This window comes from Microcaecilia unicolor, chromosome 8, assembly GCF_901765095.1.
Source record: "Microcaecilia unicolor chromosome 8, aMicUni1.1, whole genome shotgun sequence".
In the NCBI taxonomy this organism is placed as follows: domain Eukaryota; kingdom Metazoa; phylum Chordata; class Amphibia; order Gymnophiona; family Siphonopidae; genus Microcaecilia; species Microcaecilia unicolor.
Window position 1 is genome coordinate 220453523 of NC_044038.1, and position 18121 is coordinate 220471643.

The 18121-nt window shown below is 42.3% G+C and overlaps 1 protein-coding gene across 1 annotated transcript in view; it reads left to right on the forward strand.

Annotated features, from left to right (window-relative positions):
* The window catches only part of LOC115475673 (protein kinase C-binding protein 1-like), a 147291-nt gene that overhangs the window by 122480 nt on the left and 6690 nt on the right, over window positions 1-18121 (forward strand). The window contains exons 19-22 of the mRNA XM_030211593.1: window positions 4461-4539; window positions 6741-6980; window positions 9809-9966; window positions 15620-15709. Coding sequence (XP_030067453.1) covers window positions 4461-4539; window positions 6741-6980; window positions 9809-9966; window positions 15620-15709 — 567 coding nt within the window. The remainder of the gene's footprint in view (window positions 1-4460; window positions 4540-6740; window positions 6981-9808; window positions 9967-15619; window positions 15710-18121) is intronic.

An 18121-nucleotide genomic window follows, 5' to 3' on the forward strand; every position in this document is an offset into this window, starting at 1 on the left:
CCCTTTAGAGAGATGGTGGTTAGGGATACTCTTTGGAAGGACCTTGGTGACCTTGGAGGTGTGTAGAGGGAAATTTGTTCAAGTACTCTGGGCCATTTACTTTAAAGGGCCTTGAAGATCAGTTTTAAATTTATCCCTATATTGTACTGGTAGCTAATGGAGTTTTTGCAAAAATTATGTGATGTCACCTACAATCTTCTAGCAGACCTGCTGCAGTATTCTGACTCAATTGGAGCTGGTACAAACCTTTCATAGTCACCTATATACATAAATATTCAAATAAACATAGAAAAATAAGCAGACATACACATGGACCTCATCAGCTTATAAAAACAGTGGTTGTAGCCACATTTTAGAGGCAGATAAATGTACAGCTAAGCATCTATAAAGGGTTGGTTGAAAAAGGGTGCTTGAAGAAATGAGGATATATTTTGTAGTTCAGGTGGCAAGTTGTTCCACAGTCTGGCTCCTTCAGCATAAATATTGATGAACGATACTCAGTTAATCTGATGTGACAGAAGGAAGGAACATCAAGCAAGTGTTTGTCCCCAGAACACAAAGTGCGAACAGGTCGTTACATTCTGAAGGAGCTAGCAATAGTGAATGGTGCTTCATTGTTCAGTGCTGTAAACATCAATGTCAACATTTTAAATTTGATTCCCCATTGAATGGATTACCAGTGTACATTTTTGAGATCCAGAGTTATATGAGCAAATTGGGAAGTATTTGTAAGTAAACGAGCAGCAGTGTTTTATACAATTTGCAAAGATCTAATCTTTCTCGCTGATAAACCTAGGTATAGTGAATTGCAGTAATCTAGGAGTGGCGTTATCAAATACTGTACAACAGTTCTAAAATTCACCTGAGATGATAAAACATTTCAATCTTCTAATTAGCTTTAGTTTAATGACTAGTGAGGAGAAACCTTACCACACAAAAACAGAATTTGTGATTTGGAAAAGTTCAGTTTAAAGTGTTTAGCAGCACTCAGCCAAGACCTAACTGCTTGAAAGCACATTTTTTTATCGACTCATTGATCAGTAAAAAGAACTGTAATTCATCTGCATACAGCCACAACTGAACGTCTGAACACTGCAATCTTTAGTTATTTAATGGAATTTAATGCCATTACTAACTGGCGGATCATAGCAGTTTACAATGATAAAAATTTACAGCAAATCAGAGAGGGAAAGGAATTACAATTAAAATAGGAAAGAACCACTCAAGCCAAGAGAAGAAGAAAAGATGTAAAGACAGCTAAGAGGTTGAGGAGGAGAGTTAGAGAGGCTGTGAGGAAATTGTGGAAAGACCTAATCTAGATAGGGTCATGTGCTTGGTAGAAGAGCCAAGTCATAAGAGCAGATTTGAATAGGATGGTTGATAGGGGCTGTGGTACGCCTGAAGATAACTCTATCCAATCTGAACATTTGTAATGTTGCTGCACAAGAGAAGATCTATTTGACAGAAATTAACTAAACCATTGAATAATTTTCCCTATATTCCTATGGCTTCAAGTCGATCCGTGTAGTGTGTACAATTTCCAGTGTGGCAGAGATATCAAGAGTCATTATGAGATATGGTGAAATGGCAAATTTTCCAGCATGAGAATTATATTTCATGAAGTGTATTTCTCTAGTTTGGCCAGCAAGTGATAAATGTTAATGTTTAAAGCTCTCACAGGAAAAAATGACTGTTCCTTCTTTAGTTTATAAACTCCGAGAGGAAATAACCTGCAGTGATGTGGCCAGCTACTTAAAAAAATGTTGTTCTGGCTCTGATTGGCCCAGGAGCTCAAATTCAGCCAGGATATACTGGCTTTTTCCCCAGTCTCAGCCAGGAAGAGGAGAGGGAGAAAGATCTCTTCACTGAGACCCTGTGAGCAGTTATATTCTGTAACCTGTGAACAGCTATATTTCCTGTACTCCCCAGGCACTATCCAGGTAGTGACTATCCAGGTAGTGACTAAATGTTTAGATAGTTTTAATATAGATCCATATTCAGTTACCTGTTATTGTGTGCTGTTTTTGTTCCATCTGTTTTTATGAGTCACAGTTCAAAATTTTTATGACAATAAACCTTTTTTAGTTTATTGCCTCTGCTTGTCTGGACTGACTAAGAATTCTGGTGGTTTGAGTGTTGGGTTTGTGAGTGCTTTCTAGGAACTGTGGGACTGCTGGGAGTGTGGCCCCAGAAACTTAGAAATCACTATGGATAACTTGAGAGCGGGAGACTCACCCAGAGGCAGTTGGGACCCAGTCAGTGGGGTGGAGGGGTGCGAGTGGACCACTTAGAGGGTTCGTCCCCAGCACAGCTCAGGCGGGTGGCTAGGCATTCCATGATAGTACCTCTATCAAAACCAGCTCTGATTAAATCTATGACTGATACAAAAAGAGTTTCAGTTGAATGTTTTGGTCTAAAACCAAATTGTAAGGTATCTACAAATCATTTGCATCCAGAAAATCCTGTAATTGATTTAAAACAACTTTTTTTTTCAAGCTATTGGACAATATTACTGGGGACATTAGGGTCTAAACTATCATTTTTCAACAAAGACTGGATTGATTTTGTACTGAGTTCTCAGTTAAAAATGTATTTACTAAAAGAGCAATCATATAGACTACTTCAGATTTTAATGTTTTTTAATCTCATCAGGGGTATTGTATGTCTAAAAGGCAGGGACTAGGATTCAAAATGCTCATTGTATCGGAGATTTGTTTTGGTGTCACCAAAGAAAGTTCCTCCCAGGGTTGAGTGCCATCAAAACTCTCCTGCTTTGGAAAAGGAGTATTTTCAAAAGAGTCCACTGCATTCGAAACTTTTATCACAACATGCTTTTGCATAGTCTTGGCAGTGAAGTGATGATATCAGATGATCTGCTGACATAGAAGTTAATTTATGTATAGTTGAAAAAAGTACTTTAGGAATAGAAGAATTAGAAATAACCTTATCGTAATTCTTTCGTAGTAGTAATTGTTAACGTTTTGTAGTCAGGCACAGATGATCGTTCCGAGTCCAGTTTGCAAGATTATCTTCTCTCCAAACACATTCCTTTCTTCTCATTTCATGTTTTGCTAGCCTAATTTCATCTGAAAACTGGGGGACAGAATTAGATCTCCTTTTTGTCAGAATTTTAATAGGTGCAAAACTTGTTGAGCTTATTGGTCAGTGAGTCATGACAGCGTTCAAAAATATCAGCTGAGCATGGATCCAGACCTTTTAGTACTACTGCTATTTAGCATTTCTATAGTGCTACGAGGCGTACGCAGCACTGCACAAACAGAAGAAAGACAGTCCCTGCTCAAAATGCTTACAATCTAATAGACAAAAAATAAAGTAATCAAATCAATTAATGTGTACAGGAAGGAGGAGAGTAGGTGGAGGCGAGTGGTTACAAGTGGTTACGAGTCAAAAGCAATGTTAAAGAGGTGGGCTTTCAGTCTAGATTTAAAGGTGGCCAAGGATGGGCCAAGACGTAGGGGCTCAGGAAGTTTATTCCAGGTGTTGGGTGCAGTGAGACAGAAGGCGCGAAGTCTGGAGTTGGCAGTAGTGGAGAAGGGAACAGATCAGAAGGATTTATCCATGGAGCGGAGTACACGGGAAGGGGTGTAGGGAAGGACGAGTGTGGAGAGATACTGGGGAGCAGCAGAGTGAGTAAAGGGCACCATTGCTTTTTAGCTGAACTGGGTCAACTGCACCCTGAGTTTCAATAGTTTGTGGTAGTGGCATGTGACTGAACCGATTTTACTAACAACTGAACTGAAATTAGTTAATAGTTTGACCAGGGTACTTTTATCATTTCAGACCTTCACCCGTGAATTAGAACAAAAGTCCTTTACCAAAAGATATAGATATAAAGTATAACCAGCACTATGGGTAGGGGCAATTGTAACCTGCCTCCAGCCTAAGCAGGATAGTACATAGTCAAAGTCCTGCGACATTTGTGTCATCATTAATCCTGTTGTAGTGAAGATTAAAATCACCTAATAAAATCTTATTTGATGGTGCATTTTGTGACAGGTTAGTGTTTCAATTGGTGGTGAAAAATCCAGTAATCTAGTCTTGATGTTATCATGGCATGAACCACTGTGACAAGACTTTCTTTCTCACTGTGAGAAGAGAGACAGTGTAGTTAACGCAAATGATAGAAACAGCTCTTGAAGGTTGCTTTTGGGGGATCAACGTATGTGTTGAGTCTAACTGTATTCCAATACATGCTGTGTAAGATATGTGCATATTTATAGAATAGCCGGCAGATTTTTGGCATTTACACATGTACATGCACACACACGTGTGTGTATGCCAGTACATAAATATTGATGCCTGCCGTATAGAATTACACCCTATGTGGTGGTGATTTAGTAGGGCTATGGGATAAGATGGTAGTAAATCAGAATTTAGTGTTTCTAAAATTCATAAAGTAGCCTTCATATTTTATCTCCACTTTTCCTCTTCCTCCCCAGATTCGACGTTTGAGAATTGAAATAGAAAAGCTTCAGTGGCTACATCAGCAAGAACTGTCTGAAATGAAGCATAACCTTGGTATGAGAATTATGCACAGTCTTGGTTATTCAAGCAGCGTCAGCCTTTATTCATTCCAGTTTAATCTGAAGAAGAGAGTACAGCTCCTAAAACCTAATCGTAGAGCGGATAATTTTATTAGGCATTTTTCATGGTAAAAGTTTTTACATACAGAAAATGGCTCTGATAACATTGTGTGGGAATGTACTTGTATGCAAAGAAGGCATAAAGAAACATACTGTCCACTTTTATTCAGTACACACCTAGGCATTCTCTGAGGCCTTAGGGGCGGAGTTATGTATGCACATTAGGGATGGGCATTCGTTTGCAACAATCTGGGAAATGTCGATGACTTACCCATGTTGTTCTCAAATAGAAATGAATAGAAAAAAATCACAAAAATGTGCGTGTTACGATTTGGTGAGAAAAGTGTGCATTCATTTGGGACGATGCGTGCTGTTTGCAAGGAAGGCACTCACTTCACATGCATGCACAGTGTGCACTTTTTCAAAAAGAGTGCCCACTTGATGACTTTGTGATGAGAAAATGGCCAAACGAATGAAACGAACATTCACTGGAAATGAGCGCAAATAAAAATTTTCTGACTGCTCATCCCTAGTGCGCGTAGGGATATTTCGATAGTCATTTTCACGTGTATGTCACCACATGCATGCGCGAATGACTTGTGATGACATGTGGATCAGCATAAAAATAGGTGCCGTTGACATGACGGTTTTTACGTTGGCTGTAGGTGTGTATGGGGGTGGAGTTTGGGCAGAGTGGAAGCGGTTTGCAGCTGTGTGCCTAGGTTATAAAATACACTATAATATATGCATGTATGTAAATTAATCTAGGCATGTATATGTACACCTGCACATGAGCGGGTGTAAATGTCCACCTCTGCAATCTTAGTGTGATTTCTGCCACTTATGCAAATAATTTATAAGGACATGTAGGCACATAAAGTACTACTTAAGTAGATAACTACTTGCCCTCTCAAGCTAGCACCCCTAAGGGAGGCTAGGGCTTTTCAGCTTGGAGAAGAGACGGCTGAGGGGAGACATGATAGAGGTATATAAAATAATGAGTGGAGTGGAACAGGTGGATGTGAAGCATCTGTTCACGCTTTCCAAAAAGACTAGGAATAGGGGGCATGCGATGAAACTACAGTGTAGTAAATTTAAAACAAATCAGAGAAATTTTTTCTTCACCCAACGCATAATTAAACTCTGGAATTCGTTGCCAGAGAACGTAGTGAAGGCGGTTAGCTTGGCAGAGTTTAAAAAGGGGTTAGACGGTTTCCTAAAGGACAAGTCCATAAACCGCTACTAAATGGACTTGGGAAAAATCCACAATTCCAGGAATAACATGTATAGAATGTTTGTATGTTTGGGAAGCTTGTCAGGTGCCCTTGGCCTGGATTGGCCGCTGTTGTGGATAGGATGCTGGGCTCGATGGACCCTTGGTCTTTTCCCAGTGTGGCATTACTTATGTACTTTATAAATTTATCCTGATAGGATCAATGCACATATTTGTTACCTGCCTTGGAGTAGATGGATGTATGTGCAAGAGCATTGGACATATAAATGGAACCATTTAGCTATTGAAATTACTTACTTTTTTAGCTGTCGATAGAAGTAAAGCATTCAAATTAAAGGGGTTTCCGCATGTAAAGCATGGTTCACACGTGGTAAAGGCCTTTTATAGAATTACTCTGCTGTATATGTGTGTAAAAATTAGGTGCACGGAAAAATTGTGCTTGCTTTTATTCAACCTACATGTAAGTGTTGCCAGGGATGGAGTTGAGCAGAGCAGGGGCTGTGTTGTGATAAATGCATGTGCTAAAATAGGCACGTTTTTGGACTTTTCACCTAGGCACCCTGTTATAAAATTTACCCCCAGAATCACAGTAAAGTTCTATTAGTCGTGCATCTTCATTTTGTGATGTTGGGTGTCCTTCTGTGACTGTTCTCTTGTGCTTGACTGCTTAAATATTTTAAATTTAAATGCTTTACTTTTTGTCTATTAGATTGTAAGCTCTTTGAGCAGGGACTGTCTTTCTTCTGTGTTTGTACAGCGCTGCGTACACTTTGTAGCGCTCTAGAAATGTTAAATAGTAGTAGTAGTAGTAGTGATAGTGCTGTGTTTGGAGTAATGTTTCTGGGAAAGGAGTAGCCTGCATCTTTTTCTGTGTTAACGTTGGGTCTGTGGTGCTTCATTAGAGTTGACGATGGCCGAGATGCGGCAGAGTCTGGAGCAGGAGCGGGATCGCTTGATAGCAGAAGTTAAGAAGCAGATGGAAATGGAGAAGCAGCAAGCTGTGGATGAAACCAAGAAGAAACAGTGGTGTGCCAACTGCAAGAAAGAAGCGATATTCTATTGCTGCTGGAACACAAGTTACTGTGATTACCCCTGTCAGCAAGCACACTGGCCTGAGCACATGAAATCCTGCACACAGTCAGGTAAGTGAAGGATGGAAAAGCTCCATCTCAAAAGGGGGAGGCTGAGGAAGCTTAAATAACGGGCGCATTCTTCTCCTTGAAAGCTTATGCCTCTTAATAAGGAGGCCGTTTTAGCAGGTTTATACATCTAAATTGGCATACACGTACGAGTAGCACTTTTAAGAGGAACTACTAGTATGTGTTTGCATGTGCTATGCACAGCTCTAAAGACGCTGTGTTCTGAGCATGGTCAGTGTGATTTTAAAATGATATGTGTGTTTCCTTTTTTTTTTGTTACATTTGTACCCTGCGCTTTCCCACTCATGGCAGGCTCAATGCGGCTTACATGGGGCAATGGAGGGTTAAGTGACTTGCCCAGAGTCACAAGGAGCTGCCTGTGCCTGAAGTGGGAATCAAACTCAGTTCCTCAGGACCAAAGTCCACCACCCTAACCACTAGGCCACTCCTCCACTGTTGCTACTATTTGAGATTCTACATGGAATGTTGCTATTCCAACATTCCATTTAGCAGTCGGCCCTTGCAGATCACCAATGTGGCCACACAGGCTTCTGCGAGTCTGACATCCTGCACGTACGTGCAGGACGTCAGACTCACAGAAACAGAAGCCTGCGCAGCCTTCTACATGGAATGTTGCTAGTGGAGTAGCAACATTCCATGTAGAATCTCCAATAGTATCTGTTTTATTTTTGTTACATTTGTACCCCGTGCTTTCACACTCATGGCAGGCTCAATGCGGCTTACATGGGGCAATGGAGGGTTAAGTGACTTGCCCAGAATCACAAGGAGCTGCCTGTGCCTGAAGTGGGAATCGAACTCAGTTCCCCAGGACCAAAGTCCACCACCCTAACCACTAGGCCACTCCTCCACTCTTATTTTGTAACAGAGCCCAGAACAAGTTTTTAAAAATAGCTGGCCACATCACTGCAGGTTACCTGTTACCTATGTTAACTAAAGAAGGAATAGTCAGTTCTCTGTAACAGCTTTATACATATACATGTATCACCTGCTAGTCAAACTAGAGAAATACACTTAATGAATTAATCAACACAGTTTACAGGCTGAAAATCCACTGTTTTGTCCTATAAACCCATCAAAATCTATTGCTTGTTGGATTATTGGCCACAACACTCTGACTCTCTGTCAGGGACTCCCATCCCTCTCATTGATTTTTTTTAAGTATCTAGGTGTTCTCTTTGACAGTGATCTTTCCTTTAGTTCTCTGATCAGTGCGGTGATGCAACACTGTTTTTGGGCTCTGTGCCAGTTTCAAGCCATTCACAATGTTCTTGACTCTTCCTCACAAAAGGCTTTTCTTTAAGTCACTATTCTTTCACACTTAGACTATGCCAATACAGTATATGCAGGGCTTCCTTCCTATTTGATAAAAGTGCTGGTGTGTTAATGTGTACGCTCAGTGCCACTGTTTATGTAAAGCAATCGCCCTTCTACAGCTGCAGTTCAGCAGACCTAAACCAGATGTGTAGGGACAGTTCTATAAGTAGGTGGATCTTCCACAATTTAAGCCTGTACTGTAATGGCATCTGGGAACTCAGATTCTGTTCTTGAATCCTAGCCTGGGTTAGGGGTGTTTGACATTTGGGTGATGTAGACCTGGTATAACTGCAGATGCCTAAATGTGGCAGAGGTGTGTAACTTATTGTACTCTCTAAGTTGTGTGTGACTAAGTGGCAGTTCTGACCACAGGAATGACCTTCTTGCTATTTCCACACTGTGGCACTTTGATGCCCTTACAGAATAGCACTCAGTGTGTAAGTGTACCCATGAGAGTGCCAGTTTTCTGCCCAATGGATAGTGCAGAGGGCTGAGAAACCTGGGTTCAGTTCCTTGTGATGCTGGGCAAGGCACTTAACTCTCCATTGCTGCAGGTACAAAATCTTAAATTGTGAGTCCACGCTCTCATTACCTCTCGCCTTGACTACTGCAACCTACTCCTTACTGGCCTCCCACTTAGCCATCTATCCCCCCTTCAATCTGTTGAGAACTCTGCTGCACGTCTCATATTCCGCCAGAACCGATATACTCATATCACCCCTCTCCTCAGGTCACTTCACTGGCTTCCGATCAGATACCGCATACAGTTCAAGCTTCTCCTTCTTCCCTACAAATGCACTCAGTCTGCAGCCCCTCATTACCTCTCTACCCTCATTTCCCCTTACGTTCCCGCCCGAAACCTCCGCTCACAGGACAAATCTCTCCTCTCAGTACCCTTCTCCACCACCGCCAACTCCAGGCTCCGCTCATTCTGCCTCGCCTCACCCTATGCTTGGAATAAACTTCCTGAGCCCTTACGCCAAGCCCCCTCCCTACCCATCTTCAAATCCTTGCTCAAAGTCCACCTCTTCAATGTTGCTTTCGGCACCTAACCTTTATACCTTTCAGGAAATCTAGACTGCCCCTATTTGACTGACTGTACATTTGTTCTTTAGATTGTAAGCTCCTTTGAGCAGGGACTGTCCTTCTATGTTAAATTGTACAGCGCTGCGTAACCCTAGTAGCGCTTTAGAAATGTCAAGTAGTAGTAGTAGTAGCCCATTAGGGACAGAGAAAGTACCTGCATATAATGAAAACTGCTTTGGTTGTACCACAGAAAGGTGGTATATCAAATCTATTACCCTTTACACTTTTATCTTTTATTCTTTACATTTACACATGCAAGTGGTGTGTAAATGCAAGTTCCCAGTTATAAAATTGCCCTTATAGCTTCTCGTGGCTGAAATAAGCATAAAACACTGTATTGCAGCAGAATGTAAACTTCATTCAGAGCAGTAGCAGCAGCTTAATGGACGTGTTGTATATTTTGTTTGTAGCCACAGCCACACAGCAAGAAACAGATACTGAACTTAGCACAGAGACTTTAAACAAATCTTCCCAGCCCAGCTCTGGTACGCAGGCAGCCCCCACTGAAACAGCGAACACCCCAAAAGAAAAAGAAAGCACAACGGATAAAACCAAGGAGAGCGTCACAGTGAGTATAACTTTTGTGAAAATCTTATTTCCTTTTTTTTTTTTTTTTTTTAAACAATCCTCAAGAATACGAACGACATCAGCATAACTCTGAACTACTGCAACTTCCAATTTTTTTAAAGAGAAACACACATTGCATCGCAAACAGATGTTTGCTCATCACATTCTTCAAACCAGTGGCGTAGCCACAGGTGGGCTTTATGGCTCAGGCCCACCCAACAGTAGCACATGTTTAGTGGTAAGTGGTGGGAATCCCAAGCTCTGCCAGCTGAAGATTTCCCCTTGATGGTAACGAACATGCTACTCTCCACAACACTGGCACCTGCCCATGCTCAGTTTTGAGTGCATGCTTGCTGCCAAGGTGGAAAGAAGTGTTTTCCCACCAGCTGAGAGAATTTTTTTTGGAGGGGGGGGAGGAGAACACTTGGTGCCCACCCAATTCTTGCCCAGGCCCACCCAAAATCTGTTGTCTGGCTACGCCCCTGCTTCAAACAGTTTAACTTGAAATGCTGACTGAGCTAAATGTGATGCCGTTTATTACTGCTGAGCAGATCCAAATTGGGGTTGCTATCTGCTGGGGTGGGTGACTCTGTGTGTGTGTGTCACAGAGGTGATGCAATATCTCAAATTCTACCTCATGGTTGCACACTGTTTAGGAGGCAATTTTCAAATTGCACTGGGACAAAGATCATGGGTATGTTGTGCCTTAACCTCAACCCCTCCCCACCTAGAAATTGCCCAATTGCAAAAAACAAACGTAGAACACAAAGAGCAATCAGGGTACTACAAGGATAATAATTTAATCATATCAGTACATTAATTACGTATGAAATCATACAGTGAGTTTCAAAAGAATAATGCAGACAAAAATACAATCAGTGTCTGTTGTTTGTTCATTGTGATAGAAATCACCAAGGGGCTTATTTTTAAAACAGAAGAACGTGCAAAAAGCGACAGAGGGATTTATTTATTTATTTTATTTTATTTTTTGCTAAAAATGTCCAGATCACAATTTTGAAAACCCATTTTAACATGGTTTCTTATGCAGGGCATTTAAATCACAAGGAGGCGTGTTGGGGGGGGGGGGGGGGAATTTGGATATTCCCAAAGCTTGGACTCAACCAAAATGGAACAAAGCAAAAATGTCTGGGACTAAAAGTTTGACTGTTTGGTCTAGACCTGTTTAAGTCACAACTAAGTTAAAAAAAAAAAAAAAGGAATTGCCCTAAATGACCAGATGACCACTGGAAGGGATTAAGGCATGACCTCCCCTTACCACCTCTGTGGTCACTGACCCCATCCCACCCCCCAAAGATGTGAAAGAAACAGTACATAACCAGTCTCTATGACAGCATCAGATGTTATGGCCAGTCCTATTAGAGCAGCAAACTGGTCCTTGGAGTATAACCCAGTGGTCGGTGCATTGTAGAGAAGGGGACCCAGGCCCATATCCCACTCTTATACTTGTGATGGAAAGTATGAGCCCCCCCCCCCCCCAAAAAAAAAAAACCCACCAAAAACCTATTGTACCTACATATAGGTGACACCTGCAGACATAAGGGCTTTCGTAGTGGTGTACTGTTGGGCACGGTAGGTTTTTGGTGGGTTTTAGAGGGCTTCCCATATAATATAAGAGGGTAACAGTGAGATGTGTACCTGGGGCCTTTTATGTGACGTCCACTGCAGTGCCCCTTAGGGTGCCCCACTGCTTTGCTGGGATGTCTTTGTGGCTAGTCTGTTAAGAATGCTGCCCCCCCCCCCCATACATCCCAGTGGCTTGTTTTTCTGTGTTTTTCCCTTGGATGTTTTTTCCGGAAAATGATCCATAAAGAAAGATGCACTGAGCATAAAAATATCTAGGAAATGGCCATTTTTGAAACAAAAAGTTTTTAACGTTTTTCTGGTTTGAAAAATGGCCATGTTTGCTACTGGATTTTTGGATGTTTTCGGCAAACTGTTCAAAATCAGATTTAGATGTCCGATCCCGCCACATGTTAAATGCCTAATGTGTTTCAGTGTGATAACCTTTTTCAGGGGCTTCCTAAAGATTGGGTGCATCAATGATGTCTGTTTTGCAGGACTGCTTTTTAGAGGTTGTCTACATGTTTGACATCGACTTTGTTGTTAGATATACTGTCATTGCACCCAAACTTAAGGAAGCCCTTGTAGCAGGTATCGCACTGAAACATGTTGGGCATTTAACATTTGCAGCCTTATTTTCGAAAGAGAAGGGCACCCATATTTAGACACAAATTGGGAGATGGGCGTCCGTCTCCCAGGGTTGCCCAAATCGGCATAATCGAAAGCCGATTTTGGGCATCCTCAACTGCTTTCCGTCGTGGGGACGACCAAACTTCATGGGGGCGTGTCTGACGTGTAGCGAAGGCGGGACTGGGTCATGCCTAATACCTGGGCGTCCTCGACCCATAATGGTAAAAAGAAGGGCGTCCCTAACGAGCACTTGGGTGACTTGACTTGGTCCATTTTTTCTTATGACCTAGCCTCAAAAAGGTGCCCGAACTGACCAGGTGACCTCCCCTTACTCCCCCAGTGGTCACCAACCTCCTCTTACCCTAAACAAATAAAAATGTAAAATATTTTTTCCAGCCTCTATGCCAATCTCAAATATCATACCCAGTTCCATGACAGCAGTATGCAGGTCCCTGGAGCAGTTTTAGGGGGTACTGCAGTGTACTTTCAGGCAAGCGGACCCAGGCCCATCCCCCCCCTACCTGTTACACTTGTGGTGGTAAATGTGAGCCCTCCAAAACCCACCACAAACCCACTGTACCCACATCTAGCTGCCCCCCTTCATTCCTAAGGGCTATGGTAGTGGTGTACAGTTGTGGGGAGTGGGGTTTGGGGGGGGGGGGTTGGGGGGCACAGCACACAAGGTAAGGGAGATATGCACCTGGGAGCTTTTTCTGAAGTCCACTGCAGTGCCCCCTAGGGTGCCCGGTTGGTGTCCTGGCATGTGAGGGGGACCAGTGCACTACGAATTCTGGCTCCTTCCACGACAAAATGCCTTGGATTTGGTCGTTTCCGAGATGGGCGTCCTCGGTTTCCATTATCGCCGAAAACCGGGGACCACCATCTCTAATGTCGACCTGAATGTTGAGATTTGGGCGTCCCTGACCATATTATTGAAACGAAAGATGGACGCCTATCTTGTTTCGATAATACGGGGGCGTCCTCAGGAAACCTTGGACGCCCCCCGTTCTATTATGCCCCTCTTGGTGTTTTTCGATCATGATGGATTAACAGTTGACAATGACCTTATTTTTGTCAGCATTATTTAAGTTCTTTTGGCAACTCACTGTACTGTATGATTTTTGTTATATGCTTTTATATGTAATATAATAATCTTTGCATACCTTGGGTACTTTGTACTTGTGAATTTGGCACCAGTTTTGAGAGTGAATATGTGCATGTACTTTGGTTTTGAAAGTTGCTGTGGGTAGAAAGAACCTGCTTTCTCGGTGAGTACGCTTTGTCATGGACAGATTTCGAAATGGAATCTACAGGCGTTTTCTTTCCTCAGCCTAAACACACCCCTAGAGTTGCTTATTAATATGCAGCTGAACTTATTGGCATCCTGTTTCTAAGGATTATATTTACTGTCTTTACAAGAAAATAGCCCTATCTGTTTATCAAATAAAAAAAAAAATTTTTCTTGGCCAGAACCATATGCAGCCCATACGCTGAAGATGGGGGAAATATTTTTCTTTTAAACAATGTTCAGACTTCTATTGACTTGTTTTAAAACAGTGAAGACATGAACATAAAGAAAAGCAAATAGGTGGGAGCCATTGTGGGGAGAGGATTTCACTGTGAATAACAGTCAAATCATATACATGCTTTGAAGAGTAGCATTGTGAGCCTTGAGCCTCATTTTGCTAGTGATTCAGATTGTGTAAATGTAAATAAAATTGTTTTAGGCTCATAAGACAATTAACATATGTTTTGTTGTCTAGCACTGAATGTTTGAGTGGCTGCTGCTTTATTAAACAAACATGTTTTAATAGGATGATGGGTAGGGAAAGGTATTGCCTACCATTGTTTTGGGTCATTGAAGGATGGATTTATGATAGGTCTGTGCTGGTTTTTGGTTTCACGAACTATGGGGTAGTTCTATAGCTGAGCATCTTCATTTAGATGGCTCGGGGCCACACAAGAGGAGCCTATCCTGTACCAGCACCTGGATATAGAATGCTAGCGGAACCCGGTATCAGCATGTCTTAACACTTACACACCTGCAGTTACAGCAGGCAAAGACCTGGCATAACTGCGGGTGGCTAACTGTGACAGGGATATGCGTAACTTACAGTATTCTCTTGTTCTTCCCTGGATTTTATAAAAGTCACCCAAACTTGGGCGCAATCCAGAGTTGTTCGCACAACTAAATTAGTTAATGAGCTATTAACACGTAATAATTGGCTGCTATTGGTGCTAATTGGCCCTAATTTAGAGTTGTGTGTGCAACTGCCTATGCGCGATTCTATAAAAAGCCATGCCTAAATTCATGTGCAACCCAAAAGGGAGCGTGGTCATGGGCGTTCCCAAAAGTTACACACAGCGTTACAGAACTGGGGGGTACATTCCCAATTTGCATGGCAGGATTTACTTCTGGTTTTAGCAGGCGTAAGTCCTGGCGCCTTATTTTAATCACGGGAAGCAGCATTATGCACTGTTCTATAAAGGACACTCAGGCTAGGCGCGCTGTTCCCAGAATAGCACTTAGGCACCCTTCTGGCACTGTTGTGGGTGAGCGAGCGAACACTTATATATAAGTGCTGGTATTCTAGGTTTCTGCGTGCAAGGGGTGCGTAATTGAGCGTCTAGATTAAAGAATTGACCTTCACATTTCTGATATGTACATATATTACTTAGTAGTAGTACATGCTAGAAGAGTTTGACACAACTACACAAAATTGTTTGGGGGAAAATATTCAGCAATAGCCTCTAAATTAATAATTATATTCATGGCTACTAAAATTAGGTCTTGATCATTGATCGCCACCACCATCCATTTATTCAGCAGGTCTAAATAAAGCATAACAATTATCTATGTGGTGCATGAATGCTACTCTTGGATAATTTTCAGGTGCCGCTCCCTTCCTCTACCCTTCACTACACGGATGGTGCCAGGGCACTTGGACGTATTATCAATATCCATGTAGCTTTTGAATATTTAGGGATTGGGAAACACACAACTTCCTTTGAGAATTGACCCCTTTATTTCAGATGGGAACAGACACAAAACAATATAACCAATCATTGTCTTAAAATGACACATCCCTAATATGGAACTATTGGATCCTCTGCTGTGTTGGAAACAAAGTAGCAGACTCGTTTCCAACAGATAATTGAACATTTTAAAAATAATTGCACGCTGAAGACGTCTTTCTGTTAGAAAAATAATGACTTCCGTCCAGTTCAGAAATATTTCCCTGCCTGAAGTGTGCAGTAACGCCTTGCTTTGTACATTGGTCATGTTGATAAATTGGATTTTATTTGTGCAAAAGAGCCTATGAATTCATTAATTTTGAAATTTCTAACGAGCAGGACAACTAAGATAACTTGTAGAAATAAAATGAAAAAAGCAAAACCCTGGGTGCTGATTTGGACTGAGGTTACTTGTGCTGCCTTTGCAGATAGCAACAGGTGTGACAAGCAGCCAACCTATAAAACTGGTCCCAGTGCCGCAGACCAGCACCTATATTCCAACTACTCAACCCACAATTGTAAGTATAGTATTGTCCTTTGAAATCTGCCGTCTGATTGATCTTGGCATTGAACCAGTTCAGTGTTTGGAGTTTTCTCACCTGTCTTTGTACACAAACAGAGAAACACAGAAATGTAGAAAAAGACCTGCCATGTACTGTCCTTCCTCTCCCTTTGAGATGCTTTGTACTTGTTCGAAACTTTCTTGAATTCAGATACAGTTTTTGTCTCCACTACCTCCCACTGGAAGGCTATTCCACAAATTCACCACTCTTTCTGTGAAGAAGTATTTCCTCAAGTTACTTCTGAGTCTGTCCCCTTTCACCTTCATCCTGTGTCCCCTCATTCCAGAGCTAGGTATTTAAGTGTCTCTCCCCTCTTCCGCCTTTCTTCCAAAATACTACTACTACTACTACTTAACATTTCTAAAGTGCTACTAGGGTTATGCAGCGCTGTACAATTTACACAGAGGGACAGTCCCTGCTCAAAGAGCTTACAATCTAGTAGACAAGTGAACGGTCAAATTGGGGCAGTCTGGATTTACTGAACGGTAACAGTTAGGTGCCGAACGCAGCAATGAAGAGTTGGGTTTTAAGCAGAGACTTGAAGATGGGCAGGGAGGGGGCTTGGGCGTATGGGCTCAGGAAGGTTGTTCCAAGCATAGGGTGAGGCGAGGCAGAATGAGCCGAGCCTGGAGTTGGCGGTGATGGAGAAGGGTAAAGAGAGGAGGGATTTGTGCATATTGAGATCTCTAAGCCTGACCCCATATACTTCATGACGAAGACCACTATCTATTTTAGTAGCCGCCCTCTGGACCAGCTTCATTCTGTTTGTCTTTTAGAAGGTGCAGTCTCCAGAACTGTATGCAGTATTCTAAATGAGGTCTCGCCAGATTCTTATACAGGGGAATTATCACTTTCATTTTCGTACTGACCATTCCTCTCCTTATTCACCCAAACATTCTTCTAGTTTTCACCGTTGCCTCTTTTTTTCCTGTTTGGCCTCATTAAAATCATCACATATGATTATGCCCAAGTCCCAGTCCTCTTTCACGCACAAATGTTCCTCACTTCCTAATCTGTACTATTCCCTTGGGTTTTGCAGCCCAAAAGTATGACCCTGCAATTTTTAACATTAAATCTTAGCTATCATTCTTCAAGCTTCACTAAGTTCTTTTTCATGTAGGGTATCTGCAAACAGGCAAACCTTACCAGGCATCCCATCAGCAATATAGTGTACAAAAAGTTTAAAAACAACCGGCCAATAACCAAACCGTGAGGCATATCTCTCCTTTCCTTCAATTCTCTAACACCCCCCCCCCCCCCCGCCATAGCGTCCACAGCATCTCTCTCCTTCCTTCCCCTATTGACACTCCCATCACAATATCCAGGATCTCAGGTCTTCAGCATCTCTTTCTCCTCTCCTAGTCCAATGGAGTCCAGCATCTTTCTGTCCCTTCCCATCCCAGCAGTGTCCAACATCTCTCCTTCCCATCCTCTAGGGCCAGGTTCTGGCAATCAACATCTATAGAAGATGTATTGCGGCCTGTGCCCAACATCTCTCCTTTCCCTTCCTCTAGGGCTGAGATGTGCAAGTCAGCATCTATAGAAGATGTATTGTGGCCTGCACAGGGCCTTGGGCATCTGTGCATGCTTAAGGCCTGCTGTTTCCTTCCTGTTTTTGAGAGGGTGGGAAATGGTAGTCCTTGAGCATACGAGGCCTTGAGCATGCGTAGATGCTCAAGACCCTGCACTGGCTTCTGTGGATGCTAAGTATCTCATTACTTCCTTGGCAGAAGGGAGATAAGATGCTGAACACCTCTAGATGAAGGGAGGGCAAGAAGGAGAAGGATACTTACTGGTCACCATGGTTGAGGGGAGGGGGTTGGGATGGGGAAGTTGCTGGAGACTTAAATTGTGCTGCCCTGGGTGGCTGCCTAGTAGATAGGCCAGCACTGGTTTGCTGAGTTGTATTCATATCAGTGCTGTATTCGGTTACTGTTTATGCTTGTTTACTGCATAAAGCCAGTCTTAGAAGATTTCATTAGGCAGTATATTAAAACCAATAAACCATTATCCTTAATGTAGTTCAGAATGCAGTCTAAGGTTTTTGGCTCTGGGTTTATTGTTTTTGGTTAATAAGCAGATGTTCAAGAGTACCTTATTATGTCATTTTGGTGCTTTGCTTCCCATCAGAATATAGTTCTATTTCTTTGTTGTATGAGTAAGTGATGGGTGAAGAAGGGGTTAAATGTATAGGGTTGCTAGGCCCTGGGGGAAGGGGGAGAAGGAGGAGAGAGAGGGTAGGTTTAAAGGACCATTATGAGATGTGATTGGAAGAACTGAGGATCATGTATTGAGTAATTAATTGTTACAGTTTGTTCAAGGGCCAGAGGGGGATATAATATAAGGTGTGCTGAAGGAACGGCCGTA